The sequence below is a fragment of the Odontesthes bonariensis genome, chromosome 13 (genome assembly GCF_027942865.1).
Source record: "Odontesthes bonariensis isolate fOdoBon6 chromosome 13, fOdoBon6.hap1, whole genome shotgun sequence".
In the NCBI taxonomy this organism is placed as follows: domain Eukaryota; kingdom Metazoa; phylum Chordata; class Actinopteri; order Atheriniformes; family Atherinopsidae; genus Odontesthes; species Odontesthes bonariensis.
In genome coordinates this window covers 23,068,134-23,090,483 of record NC_134518.1, presented here as the reverse complement: position 1 = coordinate 23,090,483, position 22,350 = coordinate 23,068,134, and the positions used below count along the sequence as shown (strand labels likewise).

At 41.5% G+C, this 22,350-nt stretch overlaps 1 protein-coding gene across 7 annotated transcripts in view; it reads left to right on the top strand.

Moving 5' to 3' along the window:
* The first annotated feature begins 651 nt into the window (after nucleotides 1-651).
* The window catches only part of dlg3 (discs, large homolog 3 (Drosophila)), an 88,683-nt gene continuing 66,984 nt past the window's right edge, over nucleotides 652-22,350 (top strand). Inside the window, exons 1-4 of one of the 7 annotated variants that reach the window (XM_075481638.1) lie at nucleotides 652-713; nucleotides 2,308-2,439; nucleotides 9,822-9,907; nucleotides 19,685-19,795. In XM_075481638.1, coding sequence (XP_075337753.1) covers nucleotides 689-713; nucleotides 2,308-2,439; nucleotides 9,822-9,907; nucleotides 19,685-19,795 — 354 coding nt within the window. In that variant the 5' untranslated portion in view covers nucleotides 652-688. Of the gene's footprint in view, nucleotides 714-1,258; nucleotides 1,432-2,307; nucleotides 2,440-9,821; nucleotides 9,908-19,684; nucleotides 19,796-22,350 lie in introns of those variants that run through there. The other 6 variants (XM_075481640.1, XM_075481636.1, XM_075481639.1 and 3 more) reach the window with 6 other exon arrangements.

The following is a 22,350-nucleotide window of genomic DNA, read 5'->3' as shown; positions in this document are numbered from 1 at the left end:
ACTCAATTACCAACAAGGACAAGATGTTAAACCTAGAAATTATTTGCAAATGTATTAAAATTATACTGTACTAATAACAGCTGTAACTTTTTATTTGTAACCCACAGTGTACATGAAGAAAAATCCTAAGAGATTTCTGGCACATGTTTGTATTGTGTAATTTTCATTTACAGATAGTACAATAAGTACAGTAACGCTGAGATACATGTGTTTCACTTTAATACTGAACTCTCATTTATTTCATAATTATGCAGAAAGAATAGATAATTTATTTTGTTATCTCTTTTCTTATTTGTTACAAACACATTTTCATGCAGGGTCAATTTTTGTAATTTCATGCCTAAAATAGTATCTTTAGTAAGTTGTACAGATTGTTTTACGAAAGCAAAGTATGTGGTACTTATGTAAATATCAGGATAATTTATAATCCAGCCTGGGAGTCAGCCCTATTTTCTGCTTTCTGCTACTTATCTAGATTACAACATTAACAAGCTCACCATGGATAATAAAAATAACTCAAAATCCATGCAGCAGGATCAGAAAAAAGCCCTTTTCATGAAAACCTGGCGCCTACATTACCCACAATCCAGCACGTTCCCCAACAGTGGAATTGAGATTTGGGTGTGTTATGCTAGTAGCTGCTAAGGTAGCGGTTTTTGTAGCCTCGAGCCTCTAGCCTCTAACAGGGATGAGGATCCGGCTTAATAGCTCCGGTAAGCAAAGTTATCTAAACTACCTACTTATTTTTATTTTAATTTTCAAACGAGTAGCCTTCAGTCCCCGCTGAATTTGAACCACTTGAGCTAGCCTAGCAGTTAACGTTTTCACTCAAAAGAGCTAACCTGCCTGATACATAAAGTCGGTGGAGTTCTCCTTTAAAACTGTGATTTATTGATTTTTGTAGCACTACTCTATCGCGCCACAAGATGGCGCACACTCCAAAGTAATACAAACTGGGTAACTTCATGCAGATAATAGTATAAATTAAATATGACTTACAGTAACCTCACAAACAGGCTAATAACAACTGATGAGAACGTGCTGTAGATATAAGCTTTCTGCAAGTGCCATTGTGCACATTTATAAAACTGGTACTGGCCCAAAAAGGTTGGACCAGCCGGTCTTTTCCACGAAGGCGAGGCATGTGTTTGTGCACGTGTATATATATGTGTGTGTGTGTGTGAGGGGAGGAGGAACATGCCAGGCTCCTGGGCCGTTTTACCCCAAACTTCTGGAAAGTTAAATTGAAGTAAACAGTCCCGCCTTGTCACATCTTAAGCTCACGGTGTGGGTGTGGATCACACTTGCGACCGCTGCAGCAACAAACTGGGAGCGTCTTGCAAATGGATTTTATTTTCAACTTAGAGATATATTAAAAAAAAGTATTTTAGATGACTTTTCGAGTTGTAAACAGCATGGTGCATAAATATGGTAAGTGCGGTCATGTCTTCGTCTCCCTCACTAGAGTCTCAGGGTAGGGTTTTTGGGTTGATATCAGCGTATTGCTCCATCAAAGTTACTGCTCTGTTTTTTTTTTTTTTTGTCGCTGCTTAGGTTTTAACCTCAGCTGTAATCCCCGGAGAAACACGAACTTTCTCTTTTTTTCTCTTCTCCCCCTCGGGTAATGAAAAAGTTAACCGGAATTTCCACTTCCGGGCTGCAGTTGATTATTACTGTCTCTATCGTGTTGTTCGGGCTGAGGTAGGACACTGTGAAGTAGTAGATTTACCTTCGTGATGTGCATCATCTGTGATGTGTTCCTCTCCACCCACCGGGTTCAACAACACACTGCAGTGCTGCTTTATGTAGGGAGAAAAATGTGCGACTTAACTCTGTCTGATTTGCCTCATCTTCTCAGGTAAAGACTATTTGGTTAGATGATCGTGTGATTCCTACACACTTTATTTTGGGATGCCAAAATCCAGGAGAGGATTGGCAGGAGAGATGTCAGCAACAGTTGTGTCAATTGAGTAACTGTCCAGCTTTGGCAGGAATAAAGTTGTTCCAGCTCCTGCATTGTGCCCAATCTATACGTGCCTTTGGATTAATAAATGTGTTATAAACAAAACCACATATTTCAAGAGGTAACAAAAGCCTCTTTCACCATTTGCTCACATTTTACCATCAGGGTGGTGAATTGAAAATCATCCTTAGATCAACTGATGCCAATTTCTTATTTTTACATGGTCTGTGCCTGAATTAGATGGCCTCGAGGGTCAATTCAGATGTGAGATGTCAGCTTTAGCAATACCGTATAGATGTCCCTGTGAACGTCTGTTCTGAGCATGTATGTATTTTGTGAGGCAGACACAGAGAGGGCGGTGGGGCTGCTCAGACAATACCAGGCCAACCTGACCAGCCCGGAGGAGCAGGCCTTGAAGACCAGCGTGGGCAAAGTGTCAGCCATCTTGGGCAGCCAGCTGTTCCAAGCTCTTCTTGGTAAGGAAAAAAAAAAAAAAAAAAAAAAAAAAGCACTGTAAAACTGCTTGTTTTGCAGCGGAGTCGTTTGAAACTCTGCCCTTTGGCTGAGATTACAACAGACATTTCTCAGCGTGTACTTTCAAAACTCTCCTTTGCAACCCGATCTGTTTGGTTTGCTGCACTTTGTTGTCACACTGTTTATTTGCTGTAGCTTATGCGTGTGACTTGCTGCAGGCGGACACAGGATGGTGACTGGGTCAGGTTGTATTGATTTGTATGGGACCATAACTCAGTCTAAATGTTTCCCAATTAACTCTTATGAAAGAGGCCTTTCAGTACTCTTCACAAAGGTTTGCTGTATGTCCTCCACCTCTGTAGCATACTCAGATTGTAATGAAATCCCATTAAAGCCACACTCAACACGGCCTATATATAGACTGAGATATTATAAACCCAGACTGTTTCGGTACAATTCTTCCCCGAGCCTTAACAAAATGGCCTCTTTTGTACCATATGCCTCATGAACTTGTGTCAACATGATGTAGATCATTTCTCAGGAAACTCGACTGCCCTCTGAGTAATTGTAATATAGTGATGCTGCGGCTGTAAACACTAATCCTGGAGTGCGCCTAGCTTCTTGTCTGAAGAGCTGCTGTTATTACACTATATGTAACCACCTACACCTTCATGACAAGTTTGGGGTTTTTATTGAAAGAGCTCGGGGGGGTTCAGCGCGAACCTTCCTTCCTTTTGGAGCACATAAAACACATTTCTTTGGTTTAACCAATGGTTCAGTGGACCTTCTAATTACCACAGCCATGTTGTAATGATGCTCGCCCTTGGGTCCGCTATTGCTTCTGCTGACCCACTGCTGCCTCTTTGCTGGGGATCTGAGGAGCACAAGCTTCCATGACTTTGGCAGCCATAAAAAAAAAAGAAAAAAAAAAAGAAAGGCAGCACGGTTGTTTTTATTCGTGATGCACACAGAGGCGGGCTTCCTATGCGAGGTTGATGTAAGGCTGAGGCATAAAGACGAGATTTGTGCTTCTCGTTTGAGGTCAAGGCGTTGTAGTAGGGACTCGTTTGCGGTATGCTGTCGCTTAAAATCCACAATTCAAGACTAGATATTTCTGATTGTCCCATTTGAGATGCTTCACAAAGTGAAGCTGAGAAATGAAGCCTCAGATTCCCTCAGGAGAACGCAGCTGGTGTGACCTTTAATAAATGGTTTAGAAGGCCCTCATCAACATAGAAAGTTGAGAAATACCTTCTGGTATTTGCCTGTTGAGATGATCATGTTCATCACACAAGACAGACAGTAGGAGGTGAATAATAATGTCAGACAGAAACAGTATTATCAAGTTTTCTCTTTACCTGCTGGGCATGATGTTAATTGCACAGTCTGGTGCACTGATTGCAAGATGCCCATTGTGAGTTTCAGTGGAATGTTTGTTCAACCGCTTTTGCCCCTTAACATTTCTGTGATTTTTCCGCTGCAACTTTGGCAAATGTATATATTGTATAACTGCTCAAATTGACCACAAACTTAAACCTGTAGTTTCGGTGTTTATCCCTCCAACTTTTTCGTTTTGCCCATACTGTAGTTATTGTGTTGACACGGCGCCTGTTTTTGATCAGTCTTAGAATAGCCCATTCAGGTGGAAACTGGCTCCCACTGCAGTATAATTAAACCATCCTTCTTTAACACAATAAACATACACTGCTGTGCAGTCTAGTATATAGTGCCGTAGTTTCTAGAACTGAGGAATCTAAAGGCAGGGCATGGATGTCCTTCTTACGATCCAGAGATGTTGTCAGCCTTGCTAGCAGCATACAGACATGGAAAAGAGAAAAGTAAGTGGTTCCACTGCTTTTGCTACAGCTGAAATATCTCAAGAACTGCTGGAGGGATGGAAGTCAGTTTTGTTAGAATGCTAACAAGGTGATGAAAGAGGCAAACACATTAGACCTGCTAAACAGAAGCATGTTTGTTTGTTAGCTTTTAGCTCAAAGCAGATGGGTAAGTACTGCCTTACAGAGCTAATATCTTGGCTCTCAGTCTTGTGTTTTTATTTGATTTTTTATATATACATATATATATAAATTGCTAGCTCATTATTCATTTGCTAAAACGTTTCTCACAATTTTAAACTTTTTTTTTTTTACCTGACCCATGTTTTGTCGATTAGGAACTAGCCAAGCTATAGTTTCCTTGAGAAAGTCACTGATTTCCCTCTTTGGGACTTTATTGTTTCTCTGAGAGGGCAAAGCCACGAAAGCCTAAGCTAAAACCTAAAATGGCTTGTTACGAAACAGCATTTTTATGAGACATGATTCGAGCAATTTTGATCCATAGACTATTGAGATCAAATGTTATATTTATAGAAATCGAGGAGACTCAGGGAGGATTAGCTTTCCAAATCAGGATTCCAAACATTCCTCACAAAGATTCTTCAATCGGGGCCGAGCCTGAGGCGGACAGGAAAATAAATTGCTCTTGGCTGCTTTGCCAAGCCTCTTCCACATCTCTCCCGGCTCTCTGGATCAGCCACGCAGTATGTGAGGGTAGTGGAAGAAAGGGCCTGTGGTTGCTGTGTCTCAGGTGCAGGGCTGAAGTGGCTTTGCCCCTTATTCAACATGTGGTTCTCATTGGGAGAGGCCGAGTGGAGGAGCAGCCGGTTCCCAGCTCTAATAGGAACACAGTGCAGTATAAACATTAGTCATCCTCTTATCCACTCCTGTTGTGTTTGCCTTCGCATGCTCGGGGCCATGTGAAATGGTTCTAGTTGGACCTTTTTTGTATTGTGTTTGTCACAGTGGCGGAGGGTTCAAAGTGAGGAGCTCTCTGTGCAGAGCAGATTGCGTTCAGATGAGAGTTAACAAAACTCTCATTTTGTGACTAAAAGCCACTTCTTTTTTTTTTCACAATCTGATGACAACGCTCAGCCAACTTTACTGTGAAATATTTCTAATTTAGAGATCCCTGCGACTTTGATACTCTGTGGGAAGTGTAGAGGTGCCAGATACAGTGGGGGGAAGCTTTGGTACTGGCGATTTGATTGGTTGTCTGCATGGTTGCACAGTCACGAACAAAGGTTGCCGTAACTATGCATCCTTTTGTTCTAACCTACGAGCATGCAGTGGGGAGCACGGGAGGGGGGCTGCTGGCTGGGAGCCGGGACAGACACACACGTTAGATTACAGACGACCCTAAATGCCTGGGGAGTATTTTATTGAGGCTGTGACAAGGGGGTGAATTGTTTGCCTCCCTTGAAATTGTGACCCAGTTTTCCATCAGTGTGTCGTTGTAGTGCGGGTTGCTCATCATCATGTAAAAATCCAGGGGATGCGTTCTCTTTTCTTTTTTCTTTGTATGATTCACACAGGCAGGAAATGCTGAGATGACTTCGGTCCAGTTGAGTAGGTGCACTACAAAGAGAAGAGGCCTATAACGCACTGATTGCGCATGCAGTGTTTTTGTATGGAGAAGGTGCTGGAAAAAAAAAAACAGTGCTTGTGGCAAAAAAAAAAAAGCTTCCAGCTCTGACCAGGCTACTTCAAAATAGTATCAATGTAAAAAAAAAAAAAGCTCTGGAATAAGTCCTGTGACAGTGGCTTCTGGCTTGAATTGTGTGTTTTGTCTCATGGCCAGGAATTTCCGTGGTCTGCGAGGATCGGAACATTTCTGAGACTTTTTGGAAGGTCACAGATGTAGAGAGAAAGAGGGGAAAAAAACAAAAACTGTCTGTACTCTGTGTGACTGTGAATCCTGATATCAGAACACGTCAAGACCTGATTTAGCACCTTTGTCGTGCTTGTTACCTCAAATAAACAAAGTAATTGGAAGTGTTGTTGAAAGTCAGGTGTCCAAGAGGCAGCTGAAGAGCAAATCCTACAAAACCTAACAGAAGCTGAACTATTTTTATTGGAACATTGGGTCAAATGACTGGACGTGCAACTCTTACTCACTGAGAATAAAGTGAAGGTGCTTTCATGAGTTATGCCATGTTTTTTTTTTTAGTTTGTTCAAAGCATCTTGGAGGTATTGCCACAGCTTCTCTGTAGAGTTAGACTGCCATGTGCTGTTTGTGTGTTCCCAGACTGATCCGATGCTGATCTGGGCTTCATTGGGGCAATACCAACCGTTGTAGTACGTGCGCCTTGTTCTTCTTTCCACTGGATAAAGTAACCCTTACGATTGCCCTGTGGGTGGGTGGTTGACATCCACCAATCTGTTTTCATGGCAGGGTGTAAAATACTGACACGGTGTCTCTGAAAGAAGTGCATCGGTGCCCTCAGCATTAGACGTCTTTAGATATCGTCCTTTTTTTCAGTGCCTTGTTTTACAATTCAATTCAATTCAATTCATTTTTATTTATATAGCGTCTAATACAACAAATGTCATCTCAAGGCACTTAGATAATAAAGTCCAATTCAAGCCAATTGGAATTCAATTAATTGTAATCATAATTATTCATAAAATAACCCAATTCGTTCATATAGAGCCAATTCAAAAACAATTTCCTAGCTAAGGAAACCAACAGATTGCACTGAAGCTTTGTTTTCGGTCCAATCTCCCGTCCTGAGCGTGCCTGAGGCGACTGTGGAGAGAAACGTTTACATTATTTTCTTTTCCGCTGTTTGCTTTCACTTTGGGTTCCTCACAGTTTAGGTTAAGGCTCTAAAAAGGGCGCTTGGTTAGGATGGGGAAAACTATCACGGTTCATTAAAATGATTAAAGTGTTTCACAGCATGAACGTTGGATCACGATGCTGAACTGCACCATTTCACAGCATTTTGGAAATTACATTACATTATATTACGGTCATTTTGCAGACGCTTTTATCCAAAGCGACTTACAATAAGTGTGTTCCACATCGGTAGGCAAAAGAACTTCAGGTCACAAGAAATCATAAGTGCATTTCCTTCCAAAACCAAACAGCTAAGAGCATAACTAGTGCTAGAGTAAGTGCAGTAAGCTAGGTAACTAGACAAATGGGAAGACAATTTAGAAAACAATTTGGAAATCATTCCAAAACGTCCACAAGTTGGTTCAAAACATGAACCGTAGTCCTGAGCAGAACACTAGCAGCTCTCCTGACACCGATGACACAGCTGCTCCTTTGTAAAGAAGATTTAAAAGGAAAAAGAAACAATCAAACACTTGTCATTGTCATTGCTGCCAACCATGCTGCCCATGCTGCTCCTTCATTGTGTAACTTAAATGGCAGTGTGACTGTAAGAAGCAGGTAGGCCCAGGCTGTGTCTGCGTTTGGGAGCATCTGCATGCATATAAGAGTTTGTCTAAGTGAGGCTGCTCTTTAGTCAGCTGGTCAACAAATTGCTCTGCCCACACATGGCTTCACTCCTCCATATTCAGACACGGTGATGAGTCACATGCTCCATTCTTACACTTTTGTTCTCGCAGCCTCTTGTCGGGACACACTGACTCTCATCTCTATGTCTCACCGAAGGCAAATCTTTCCTCCCGTGTTCATTTAAGAGAAAAAAACCTGTGTGTCGTTGATGTTAAAAAAAAAAAAAAAAAGACCAGATGTCCTCCAACAATGTGTTTTGTGGCCTATCTTGACCTGACAATGAACTGTGGGAAAGTTGATGAACTCTTTAGCTATCTCCTTATGTCAACACCGCAGTCAGAAGGGCTGCGTTTGACATCAGCAGAATTGTCACAGAGCATTCTCGTCAAACGGCTGCCACTCAATAGGTGACCACAGAATGGGAGCCAGGGGAAGACAAGAAGGGGAGGGAGGCAGAGACGAGGAATCCTTTGAAAAGATGAATTGAAATGAAACAAACGGAGAAGAGGCATTGTCGTGATTTCATGTTTTAATAGTTGATGGATACTTCTTTTTCACTCTTGGCATTTAAGGAAAAACTCATTTTTGTTGTTGGTTTTTTTCTACCTCTAACATACAAGCGTGAAGTTAGGGAAAACGGTATTTGCCCGATGCAGATAAACCTTTTGCTCATTTTGCTCCTCCCGGCCATGGGTGTGTTGAAACTTACTTTGTGAGTTGATGAATGGCCGTTGTTGTGATCCTCGTGACGTCATCATCTAGCAGACAGTTTTAGGAAACAATGGGAGATGAAGGACAACTCTTGATGCGTGTTTGCTAAAGGTACCCACGGATAATGTACCAGAAATGCTTTGTGATTGCGGTGTTTTAAAGTATTGAGCGTAGATGAGATCAGGGTCTCTGTCTGCATATCTGTGTGATTGTGACAGGGGGGAGCTGCCCTTGCCCATCGCACACGGGCTCCAACAAGAGAGACATCTCGCATGGATTTGGAATAACTAAAATAGATAACAGATAAAAGAAATAGATGATGCAAAATCAAGTTACCTTTATGTAGCAGTAATTAATAGATGTTCCCCTCCCTTTTCCAGTGCTTAAAGCAAACACCTGAGATTATTAATCCTTTTTTAAATCTATGATAATTACAAGCTAAATGAAATGATAACGAAGTAATGGTTTTAGATAGAAGTTCATTTGTAGTTCATTTATAGTGTAGTTTTCTCTTTTTAGTTGGGAGATGATGTTACTGGGTTCCATACCGGTTTGGTTTGGATTTATATGTTCTGAATGGTTCAAAGTAAGGTTGATAAAAGGGATATATTAAATTAGATACTTGTAACTGCTCAGTTTCAGAGAATTTTTGCAGTACTTGTTTCACAAACTCTGCGTTTAATCAACCCTACACTAAGGCTGTGTTATTTTCCCCTCTGGGATTATTGAATTGAACAGAATCTCTTTGGGTTTAAAGTGCAACCAAACACAAGTCTACAAAATATGCTTGTTTAAAAAAACAAAGAATGAAAGAAAATACAAATAATGTCCCAATTTGCAGGTATATAATCTTTCTCAGTTTTGAAAAATGCACCTTAGAAAATGTACAGATCTCTGACAGTGACCAAGTGTCCCGAGAAAAACAGCGTCTACTTTTGTTAGCACTCAAAGTTAGATGCTTTTCACACAGATTAACCATTCTCCCCTTTTCTAAACATAACTTTGTGCCTCTCCTATACATATGTGGAGGAAGACGTGTGTGTTCTGTTGCACTGTTCTCATTGTTCAGCTTCCGTGACATATCGATTTGTGGTTCTCTCACACCTCGACTCCACGGTAGCCAAGTCATACAGTTCACCGGGAAGAAAAGAGGAACGCTCACAAGTGTGAAGACATAACCTTTATTTAAACAGACAACTCCCACCCCCAGATGCAGACGTTACCCAGCATGCTAATGATTGATCAGTGGAATCTTTCACAGTCGTGAGCAAGAAATAGACATGACAGAGAGAAAGTGTTCCTGTTGTGTTTATTACGCAAGTAAGGAAAAGCATCTAATTACTGTTTTGTTTTGTCTTGTACTTCTCACAGATATTCAGGAGTGTTACGAGGTGACCTTGCAACTGAATGCAGAACAAACTGTTGTGAGAGAAGACAACAAGCAGGATGCGTGGGAGGTAATGTTCCCTCTTTCACATTGGAGTTTGGAGAAAATCTGTCTCATGTTTACGTTGCGTCGGATGCCGCTCACGCTGTTGTTAGCTGTGCTTTTACTTGGCATAGCAGTCCCTCGTGTTTCGACATAGAAAGCTTGTTGCCGTGACTCACGGTTGCTATGACTTCAACCAGGTGTGGGAGTGTCAAACAGAACAAGTCAGAGGAAGCCACACATGGTTAGATGAAGAAGAGGAAATTGGAGTCAAAGAGCGCTGATTAACACTTGCTCATCAGTGGGTTGCTCCCATGAAGTCAGCCAGTCCAGTTATTGTAAACAGTGTTGATAGTCACATGACTATTTAGAATAATCTTAGTGTTGGACACAGAAACAACTTAACTGAATGGGAAAAAGAGTCCTTTTATGATTATATTTTGATGTCTAAGTAGCATCACAGAGCTCAGTCAGCACGTTGAAGTAAGAGAAGCATCAATAAATCCATACACTCTGGTTAGATCAGGACATTTTTCTGGAGCTCTTTGTCACCGATCCCCTCATAGTCTTTGGTTGGAACCCCTCACTTCATATTACTTGTGTGCTTTAAAGTTGCTTTCTAACTTTGCTTGAGCTATGCCAAAATGTTAATGAAATTGATCTTTGGCTGATTTCTACTGTCCATTAAGTGAGTGGACTGTGGGTTTCGTTTTTGAAGAGATTTTTTTTAAGATTTCGCAGCTACTGCGGGATAGTCGCGTCTGGATATTTGGTTACATGTCTCCGTGTAGCACGTGATTGAACGCATGATTTCAATTTTAGCACAAAAATGCTATAATGTAATTTTTAAAAAGAGATTCTTCCACTGAATTATCAGACTAACAGAATTATATGAGTCTGAACGATACTCATAGACTAATTTCCCTTATTAATAGGAGTGGGCTGAATTTCCTTAAGCCTCCTGTTCTATTTAGTGACCTGAAGAAAGACAGTATGTTGCGATAGTTTAAATGCTCATGAATAATCTTACAGAGTGCCAGTAGCTTACACGTGTTCACACGATTCTTGTAAAAAAAGGCTTGGGAGACTGACCAGATCATCATTTTTCATCTTTTTGTAACAACAGTAAAGCGTAAGTGTATGTTAACATGGATTCATTCCCAATAAAGCTGCTCTCATTAATTATTTTTTATTTTATTTTTTTTATTTTCTGGGTTTTTTTTCTCAGCCTGCTAAACACGTCAGAAAGTGTGACCGCGCGTCGACTCGCGGCCACTTAAAGCGTTTCCAGACTGTCGCTCTGCTCTTATAAAGTCCTGATTTGACAACTGCTGCATCACCAGACAAAGTCATCATTCAAGTAACTTAAAGACAACGTCTTTCTAAATTCAGCTATACCTATGTGTGACATTATCTCCCGCAGTGAAAGTTAGAAGCATCAGAGCGTGTTTTCTCACACAATCCTCAGCGTCAGATGTACTTCGGTCAATAAATCAATACTCCACTGGAGCACGTATATCGACACTAGGACAGTGGTCCAGACAGTCACCTCTAGAGTACTTGGGATCTAAAACACTAAATGTCAGTCTTAAAACGATATTATTGTAGATATTATCTCTGATTGTTTTCTCTTATTTCTTTAGTTTTAATCCATCCATTTTCTATACTCGCTGAATCCGTCGGTCGGGTCACGGGGGGCCTGGAGCCTATCCCCGCAGTCATCGGGCGAGAGGCGGGGTAGTTATAAATTACAGTCCACACCAATTCTATCATGCAATGATTTCACTGTGGGCTCGGTTAGACTCCCTACATTTCAAAGGGAAGAAGATGCCAATAGGAGTTTAAGATATAGAAATATTAACGTGAAATTTTCTTCATCCTGCTTAATCTGCTTCGTTTGACAGCCTTTGCTTGCGTAGCCATGGCAGGGGGGTCCGAGCAGAAGCGGTCTTTGCATAGAGGCATAGCTAGGCAACCGCCTTGGGCCCCTCCACTGTAGGGGCCCCCTGACTAGCTGCAAACTTCCCATAGGCCTTCAGCTGGTAATTGGGGCCCTTTGGACAGTAATTCACAGATAGTGCGTTTATAAATGGTGATTTTTGTATGTTTAAATTGGAAATAAAAACAACACAATAAATTACAAAGAAATACAGATTACGTGCACACCCCCTCTTATTCGCGTTAAAATGGAATATTCCATCCATGCCATGTGCGCTAGACCAGAGTGGTGTAAAAAGAGAGTGGCGACACTCCCACAGACTTCTATAGAAAGAAAGGAATGCGGAAGTCACGTGGGTCACGGAGACGCCAGAGTTCCAAACAAGAGATGCAGCTCCGTTAACCTCAATTACTCGTCAAGAACAATTACTGGTAAGTTAATAAAATAACAGCATTTTAAACGTTTTTTTTTTTTACATTTTTAAACATTATCTATCAGAAGTATACTCTTAGACATCGTTATCTTTACATTTGGTTTGCATGAAATGTTGATGTTGATGTTAAAAATGGAATGGATTTAGAGACCTAACTGAAACCATGGTAACGGAGGCTAACGTGAGGTAATTAACGTGATCATTTCACTAAAGTCCGGTAACTTTTTATTGTCAGGTGACATTATGTAAAGTTGTTTTGATTGTTAGGTTTTAAAACATTTCCAAAATACTATATAGGCCTATAGTAATAATACATTTAACATATTTTTGGAATTTCTGACGTATTTTCTCCGGTAAATTGATTAAATTACAACATTTTTGGCATAGTGAGGTATTAGCTGACTGGTCTTTAATTAAGTAAGTTTTTTTCAGCATGACTTTGCAGCTGTGATAATGAATTTATTCATTTCTCTGTTGTTGTTGTTGTCAGGGAGGTCAGCAGATGTGGTGGTCGCTGCTGCCATGCTGCCATGGATCAACCCTCATTAGGGCTTCAGCAGATTTCTACAATGTCCAAACCCTTAAATTTGATCAAATACAGTTCATTATTGCAGATTAATCTACCCAACAGTATAAATAGCAGTAAAATAACTTCTTTATTAAAGGGACACTATGTAATAAATTAAGTCATTTATTAGCTCAAATCAACATATTCATTCATAAGTTAGTCCTCATTGGTGTAAAATGATCTCTGTCAAAAATCTCACTTATCCTCCTGAGTGAAGAATAACTAGTCTGTATCTACATAGAGCAGGTAAGCTCTATGGAGGCTGCCATGTCCTTCCGGTCTATGAAAAATGACGAAGTGCCGAGAGGGACATAAAGCACTTCGAATCGCGATTTCCCCACCAGGCCTACAAGCAGAAATGACGTCATTGTGACGTCATTTCCGCCAAATGGCTTATTACAGCCGCTAATGCTAAATAGATTTTATTCCTTGGCACATATGTCTTTGTGTTCATTAGCTTTCTTTTTGTAAGTGCATCATCTTCTTTTTATTATTATTCCTATGCTCCCCCTGGATATCTTCTTTTTGGCGTTATGCTCACATTTGTAAACTGTTATTTTGTTGATAGGGCTCGGGCACACGCGTTGCATTCTGGGATATGGTCGCCATATTGGAGGCACAATCTCGTAAACAAACCCTGAGGCAAGACAGAGATCAAGGAACAAACAGTGAGAGAAAAGCGAGAGAAAAGCATGTTAAAATCGAAGAAAGGATGTGGGATATACCGGGATACATTACAGAAGGAAGCCAGAGATCGGTACATACAGAAGATTGGCGTTATAAACGGACTGGACCCTTATGAAATACCGAGCAAGGAATGGATTGTCGACGAAGATTTACTGCCCAAATTCACCCTTTCGGACATAATTGCGTATGTAGTATGTGGTGTCAGTGCTTATACTTTGCAACAGTTTCAATTATAATGACACTTTACACTTTTGTCATGTTACTCTACTTGTAAATAAATAATGAAACACACACACTTGGCTGTATCTCAAAGCATATTTATTTCAGACGACTTCAACTTTGCACAACACTCCTGCTCATGGTGGTCAGAGTACAACATACAGACACAATCTTGTCAAAGAATGTTTTGTCTTCACCTTCGCATGGCAAAACTATGTTGATGGGTACTTTAGCTGACAAAAAGGTGTATTGTTTCTGACAGTTCCAATCGCCCTTTTCATGTGAATTTGGAGATGGGCAATTTTCCTTGTATTTTCCACATTAAATTAAGATTAAGATCAGATTTATTGTCATGTATACATGCATACACACGAAATTTGTCCTCCGCTTTTAACCCATTGAGACGTCCCTTGCTTCCAACTGACAGTGTCCTCTTGTGAAGGCGGGGATCTTTACCTCAGCACACAAAAGTCTGTAACTTACCAGAATGAAAATGCAGAGAACACACTCTCATCGACACCGGGATTGAGTGGAAAGTTATGCTTGGTTGTCTTACAGCAGCGATCCATGCTAGTTGACGACGCTTTGTTATCTCGGACACTTGGTCTCCGTGGGTGCGCCTCCAAGCAGGAAACCGGTAAAAAGATAAACCATTTACGATTTCCCCCCCATTCCTGTCACGGCTTACGCTATTGCACCCCACGACACAGCAACGTGCGACCATAGTGGCAAAGACAATAAGTAAAATAGATAAACCAACGAAGAAAGTTCCGAGACCAGGCGGGAGTACGTCTGCGCGCAGTGGAAAACAATGTAAACAAAACAGTTCTGAGCCTCCAGTATGGCCGCCGCTCACGTAGTGACGTCACGTGCCCGAGCCCTATTTACTAATAAAGTTTAAAAAAAAAAAAAATGCTAAATAGATTTTATCTCGTAAATGATCCCACTAATAATGCATTGATTGTTACCAAACTTCTGCCGTAGTACACATAGGCTCTTAACTCACAAAACGAGGCATTAGAAAGTTTGTAAGTTTACCGGGAGTTTATTTATCGCTGCTAATGCTCCTATTGCTAACGCAGGCTAATGCTAACGCTGCGTCGACGTCACTTCCGGTAACTCCCGGAATATGACTAATTGCATTGCTTGCACACCAAAGGAGATGTTATGTTATCTGACACGTTATCTGTCATCTGTATTCATAGTGTTGTTGTATGTGTGTTATATAATCCTTTGTACTGTGTGTCTTGATTTCTTTTTGTTTGTATGGACCTTGAGTCTGAAGCTATAGCTTCTTGAATCTTGACACATTCCGCTTGCCGTAGTTCAAGAAGTTGCAGCGCACATTTGAAAACGTGAGGCGCTAGAGAGCAAATTCATTCAACCTTGCAAAATAAAATTGCACCACTAGATGGGGGAAGAAATTACATAGTGTCCCTTTAAGGCTTGTTTTACATTTTCCATGATGACATTTTATAATAAAATGTTTGGTTTAAATCTGTTTTGTTAATTTTTTTCACAACTGACACATTTATTTTGTCATTAATATGGTTTTAACCAGAAAAAAGTTAAATTCATATTTTATTCCATTATACCCGCTGAATCCGTCGGTCGGGTCGCGGGGGGGCTCATTGTCCATCTGACACCAGAGAGAACAGACAGACTGAAGGACATCTTCTACAGATGGGCTGTTTGGGACAACAGGAGTAGATCCTGGGAACAGACAGTAACATCAGGCTCTGTTGGAGGATGTAGATCTGAAGGTAAGCTGGACCACTGGCATGATTCAGTATAAAGGAGGACAAGGTAGCTGCCCCCTGCTATGGTACCCTCTACGATTTAAAATGGTGATAAATGTGTCTCTGCGCTCCAAAAAAGAAAAATGTTGATAAAATACATTGTCAGTGAAGTGATCAATGCACATTATGGGTCAATATTTACCGAAAATTGCGTCGTAAATGTTAAAGTTATCATTTTTGTGCTCCGTCCCGCTAAGACCCGTTCAAACTGACTGACAGCGCTGTGATGTTTGGAACTCCGGAGGCTTAATGAACCACGTGACAGCCCTAGTGGCGACTTCAAAGCGTGTTGCAACTCTGTATTACTCTATAGCTCTGCGCTAGACGACAGTTCCATATACAGTAAACTTATTTCTCGCATATTAATGTTGATGGGCCCCCTAGCTAAATTCGCCTTGAGCCCCCAAATTGCTAAGTCCGACACTGGGTCCGAGACCAGAAAAGAAAACAGTGATACGGAGTTACAGTGTAAGAATATAACATAATAACCCTCGTTTGACAGTTAACTGGGTTGGGGGCCCAGATGGTATTCATTTTCAGTGATTTTGGACCTTCTGATCAGTAACAGTGATCAACCCCTCAGTGGCTCGCAAGGCTGGCTTCACCTTTCTGATCCACTTTGCTGCAGCTGCCCTGCATGTTAAGTGTGATGCCATCAATAACGGATTTCACACACTGCCCAATAAATCAATTTTTGCACACACGGGTACTTGTAAGCGCTTATAATGTGCGTTTACCTCATGTGATGCAAGCCCTATCTCTGCCTTTTAAACAAAGCTGATGATGAAATTATGAGATTTAGACCTTCCACGAGAGGAAAACTTTAATCCGACATTATTCCTCAGTGCTTTACGGCCCTCCCAACCAGTCAATCACTTAACGGCAGCATGATTTTAAATTCACATTAGCCGGAACCGGATTTTGTACGATCAGTAGAACAAGACAATTACACTAAAGTTGTGACTTGTTTGACTGTATTAAATGAACAGGGGGGCGCAGCGGACTGTCTCCTTCATGACGCTCCCCAACACATAAAGCTTGGCTTGGTGACCTCGAGTTCAACAGAGAAGTATCTAAGGAATTTGATAATATGTTTCCAGTTGTGTCCTTGGCACAGTGTGTGTACAGTTGCAGTGTATTTGTCTCAAGCTAATAGATTGATGTTCTTCAAAAAAAAAAAAAGAAGAGTTTTCCTGCATGAGCAGCAAACAACACTGCCCACTATTTCAGCTGTCGATGCATTGCTTTTACCTACAGTGACGCCAAATAATGTAGCTTTCTCCTGCCTTGTTGGACAAGAATTATTTAGATTTTCAGAGTGTTAGGCGGCTGCTGATTGTTTAGACGAGGTCTTAGGTGTCAGATGTTCAAAAAGGAAATTAAATTAGCATCATCTGCCTTTTCTAACAATGATTGTAAACAAGCAGTAGTTAAAACAGTTAGAAAAACAAGACCTTCAATCTATTAAGGTTTTAAGTTTATTCAAACTGTTGCATTAATGATAAGACCCTTATCTTGCTAAAATATTTTTACTTTTCACTCTTACGCTTATAGTATCAAGTGTTTTTGTCTGAACTTCTGAAACAAACATACAAACAAAATCATATTTAGCTTTTCCAATAGTCTTGCCACATACAACTGTGCAATTTAAAAAAGGAAGCGGCTGGATGGGAATCACTGGATTAGTTAAGCCTGAATTGCTGCCTCTTGCAGTGCCATGTGTTCAGAATATGTCGCTCCCCTGATGCAGCATCCAAACCATAAATTATGACCGCGGTTTGAACTATATTCTGCCCTCCTAAGAGCCTCTCAGTGCTCCTGTGATCCACCCCGTCGAGCTTCTAATTCAACGCTGCTCGGCTCCCGGTCCTTCCTCCATCATCACCTCTCTGGATCCCAGCTGTTCTGAGTTGTGACTCGGATGGAAGGATGCAGTAGTCCTGTTGGGAAGTTTGTGAGAGAGAGAGCTGCTTAATGGACACCCAGTGAGGTGCTCATCAGTATTCCAGCCATGCTGTCACCTGAGTGGAGGATGGGAGGGAAACTAAATGAGTCTGCAAATTCACTGATTTGGTGCAGAGTAGCAGGTGAGGGTAGCTCCCGTTGGGAAAAAAAAATCAAGCTTACATAAAAGAAGAGGCCGTTTTTGATTTTCTAGTGGATTTTTGGAGGGGTTTTAGGTAAATTGCATTATTGTTTGATTTGCTGTGTGATGACCTGTGACTTGGAGAGTAACGGTCAGCGAAAAACAGGCGTTTCATGAATTTTAGGAATGATTCATTAACAAGCTCGTTTCAAGTGTGCCTGCACAGTTTCAGTATGCCTGTGAATGAACGTGCAGATTGCACAGGGCACATTCTAAGCTGCCACTATTTTCCAGAGCGGGCAGTTGGGAGGGGCAGTCCTGGCTCTGCTGCTGTCAGCTGACCTGCCTGTCACCTCATGCCATATGGGAATAAAGCTGTCAAAGCAAAACTTACTGAGCGTCTCTGAGATAACACAGTTTATTTGAATCCCCACTGCTCGAGATTTACAGATACATATGTTGGGAGAAATCAGCTAACCTGAGGTAACGTTGGTCAGTGACTGACTGCATCATGGCAGGTACGGTACTGCAGCCTGCATGCTTCACAGCTGGGGTTGTTTTTTATTAAAACACTTGTTGTTCCTACGTGAGCACACAAGCTGCCCTCATTTTGATTTGAAGTGAAGGTGTGAGTGATAAGGCACCATATCTTTTTGGAAAAGCCACCGATCCTTTCTCTTCTGGTAAAGTTTATATATTTATTAATTTATCTTTTTGCAACTTGGCACCAGTGATGACCAGCTCTAAAGGCTGCCCTCTGCTGTCAGATACACGGCTGTGTGGTCTAAACTGTGGATGTGATCCTGGTGGATTTCAGGTACAAAAAAAAAAAACCCACAAAGAATGCTTTGGTTGCTGTGAAACTTAACTTTTCTGAGTTCATTTGTTTTGATGGTTTCTTAGCTACAGGTTTGCAGCTTTTTTTCCACTGGCCGAGTTTAATTAGTCATAAAAAGCAGGGTTGAATAAGACTGACAGTGTAGGTCCGAGCTCCTCTGAGAAGTAACTGTTTCCACAACAAATAGCACTCTGAAATAATCGTTTCTGATATTCCAACAGGTTCTTTCCTTTATATGTCTCTAGACAAGCCTTGGTACTTGGAGCCAGCCGCTGAAGACTTGATTTCATGTTCAGAGACGACTGACGAACACTTCTTTCTTTTATATTGAATATGAAGCTACACCCAGCAGCTGGTTGGCTCAGTTTAGCTTAGCTTACAGCCTGCAGACAGAAGACATTCAGCGGAGGTGCAAAGAGAACTGTATTGGTTGTATAGCAAAACTACTCTTGTAAAATTACTTTTTCACGGATACTGTAAATTTAGTAGTAGAGTAGCTTATCTGGAAAGGATTATAAGAAAAAGTTTCCCAGATACTTTCCTTTTAAGTGCTTTGGTTTAGCGAGGTACAGATTGGGCTCTTGGACCATGCTGACAGGAAAAGAACCTTCTTATAACAGTAATCATCTTTAATTTCAAATAACCATTTTCATACACTGTGCAGTTGAATAAAATACCCCGTAAAGGTACATCATCAGCACTACTGGCTAATACCATGGATGCGTTTTAAATCAAACAGCTCTTTAGGCTACCTGCACAGGTTCGATGCAGGGTTGTTTTATATCTCCACATGTTTCTTTGGTAAACAGATCAAACATTTCATAACAAAGCTGTAATTTTTCTCATAGTTGTTTGGGGAATTTTCCCCTTCAAATGTGGCCAGGCGTTTTCATTGTCGTCATCCATCAGCCTCAGCTGAACATATCTAATGTTTACTTGTGTCCACTCTTTGATCTCGAGTCATTCATCTCTTCATTCACTTTTTTAATTTAGTAAAATATCTGAGAATACAGCAGTTTTACAAAACATACCCAAACGTAGATCCATTCATCCACTTTCTATACCTACTTTGTCCTCTTGTAGAGAGCTTGAGTCTATCCCGGCTGATGTACACTCAGAACAGGTCACAAGTTCATGACAGGGATTGCTATTCGCCATCATCTTCTGATCACTGCAGGGGGATTTTATTATTCTCTGCGTACTTTTCTGAACTGGTCATCTGTCTTTGTGCTGCAGGACCAGGAGGACGAGGGCGTGTCTCGCGTGCGAGTGACCAGCAGGAGGAGTCCTCACAAAGTGGAGCGTGTTTCTGGCCTGGTTGCTCGCTCCCATGTTGATATGCCAAAGGTAAGTGGAGTTTCCCAGGGGGTCCCTTTAACACAACCATACAAATGCAACTCCAGCATCGCTGAATGTTTGTCACTGCTCATAACGGTTGATCATTTGGCTTTGTGTGTGTAAAAAGGTGAAATATCTCAAATCTCTTTGCTTCGTCTTTGCACTAAAAATTGTTCAAATAACAGTATGTGGATTACAAAAGGGTCAAAGTGTTGAACACATTCTTCCACTTCTTAAAATGTTTTTTAAATCATCGGATTAGCCGGAAAAACACCTTTTTCTCATGAAGTGCTTTCATTTTTAATACTTTCAGAACTTTTTTATTATTACACATCCAACATGTTACTTACATTTTGAATGCATTTGAATCCATTTCCCGGTGGGATTTTTATTTTTTTTTACATTTACACGTGAAGGAGCTCCAGTACCTTTCCTCCAGTGCCTTTTTTTTTTTTTTTTTTTTGTACAGGTTAAATGCACCAGTGGTAAGGTGTTGTTTTGTTGGTCGTCTGATTTGTTGGTATTATAATTTTTTCTCTTATTTCCAACTTTTATGTTGAAGGAAGCTGGTCACCTTTTATGGAGTAACTTTTAGCCTGTTAGCAGCTAAACAAGATGTCAGTTTCTTTACTGGTTGGCCAATTTGCTGCTTACACGAACAATAAGCTCAGTCCTCGTCTTTCATGACAGATACGTTTTATTGCATGCCATGTTGTTCAGGATTGTTAAAGGCCCTCGTGTTCACATGCGTTCCACATTAACACGGCCAGCGGCACAAGGCAGCACAGTGGCCGCAGGCGTTGGCATCTCAGCTGAGCCCAGATCTGAGCCGGGGGGGATCAGGGGACTTGAAGGGGGTAAAAGAGAGAATGATGCAGGCTGTGAGCACATGGGGTTCATTGTGCACGACAGTGTCTGCATAAGAATCCTGTGACCGTACAGGTTGTGTGCATGTTTGAGCCTCCCTCTGTCACATGAAGGAGGCAGGTGAAGGAGCTGTGGAGGAGCAGGGACTGAGATGGAGAGAAAGGGGGTAGGTGGTGGGGGTCGAGAGAAAGATGTAGTGGGAGAGGCTGGAGAGGGAGAGCAAGGCGGCTGAGAGGCGAGGGCCGGTGCAGTGCAGAGCTGGAACGGACACCCAGGGCTCAGCCTTCCTTGGGTTGCCATGGAAACCAGATTCCTCCCCCGCCTGCATCCCTACAGACTGCACTGAGTCTCTTTCTATCTCTCTCTCTCTCCGCTTCTCCGTTTTTCATCCTGTCTTTTTCATCCCTCTTTTAATTGGTGTCTTTGTTTTTTTTTCTGTTTTTTTTCCCCCTCTTCGCTCTCATCCTGCTCTGCTTTCCCACTTACACACACACAGCGAGCACATTTGCGACGATGCGCACTCAGCAAGCACACGGAATTCAGGTGCATTGTACTCTTCGGTGAGGTGAATGGGTAATTGCACAGTTTATTTTGCATTCCCATGCCCTCACAGATGCATAAGCACTTTGTTGTTTTCTCAGCATCTTTCTGTTTTTTTTCTCTCTATTTTTACTTCCCCTTCTGTTCAGCACCATGCTTCAGTAATGCCCCCTCTAGTCATTGCATTTCTGCCCACACACAGGGCACCTTAGCTCTGTTTCTCCTCTGTTATGGCATATGTCTTGGACCTGCAGCACCTTCTACATATTTTGCCAAATGCTTTCACCTTCCTGTCAGTTTCCCACCAGTCTCTTAATCTTCTTGCAACCCTTTTTGTAGCCCTCTTTCTTTCTTTTATGCATGTACCCAATCCACACAAACACTGTTCCTCAGCACTGCAGCTCTGATACAATCTCCTACTCTCCTCTCTTCACATCTCCCTCATTACCCTCCATTTCTGCTTTCCTCTATGTGTATGTTTCTCTCTCTTATTATTCCATCAGTTGGAGGTGCTGGCTTTGGTGTGTGCGGTGTAGCAGCTGTTCTTTGCCAATAAGGCCTATTAATAGAGGAGTCTTAGCGATATAACCTTTGTTTTTTGCATCTCAATTGCTGGGAGAGCATCACTACATAACTGATCTCTCGTTTCTCTCGGTCTTACTGGCTTTCTGTCTTGAGATCTCTCACCCTTTGCCATTCACATCCCCCTCCTCCTGCACATTCACACTTTACATAATCCATGAACAGCTAAGACATTAATTGTAAGTCTTCTATGAGAGTTATCTGCTACTTAAAATGGAAAAAAGAGGATGTAATTATGTCTGAGAGAGACCTGTGAAACTTGCTCCTTCATCCCTTTTTGTACTTAGTAAAGGCTACAGCAGCAAATCTCGGTACGTGTTGATAAGGAGCTGCCACTTTAAGAACGCCTCACTACCGACAGTCCTTTTATGGTGTTGCATCCGGTCAGGTGACAGAGGAGCAGTCACACAGCTTCTCAGAGAAATGCCTAGAAATGACTGAAAAGCTCAATACACGGTCCGTGCAGTGGTTGGGGAGTTGTAATGCTCATTGTGACTGTGTGTGTGTGTGTGTGTGTGTGTTTGCTACAAGTTGTCCAGGTGGGTTTATGTAATAAGGACTGTACAGGCTGCATG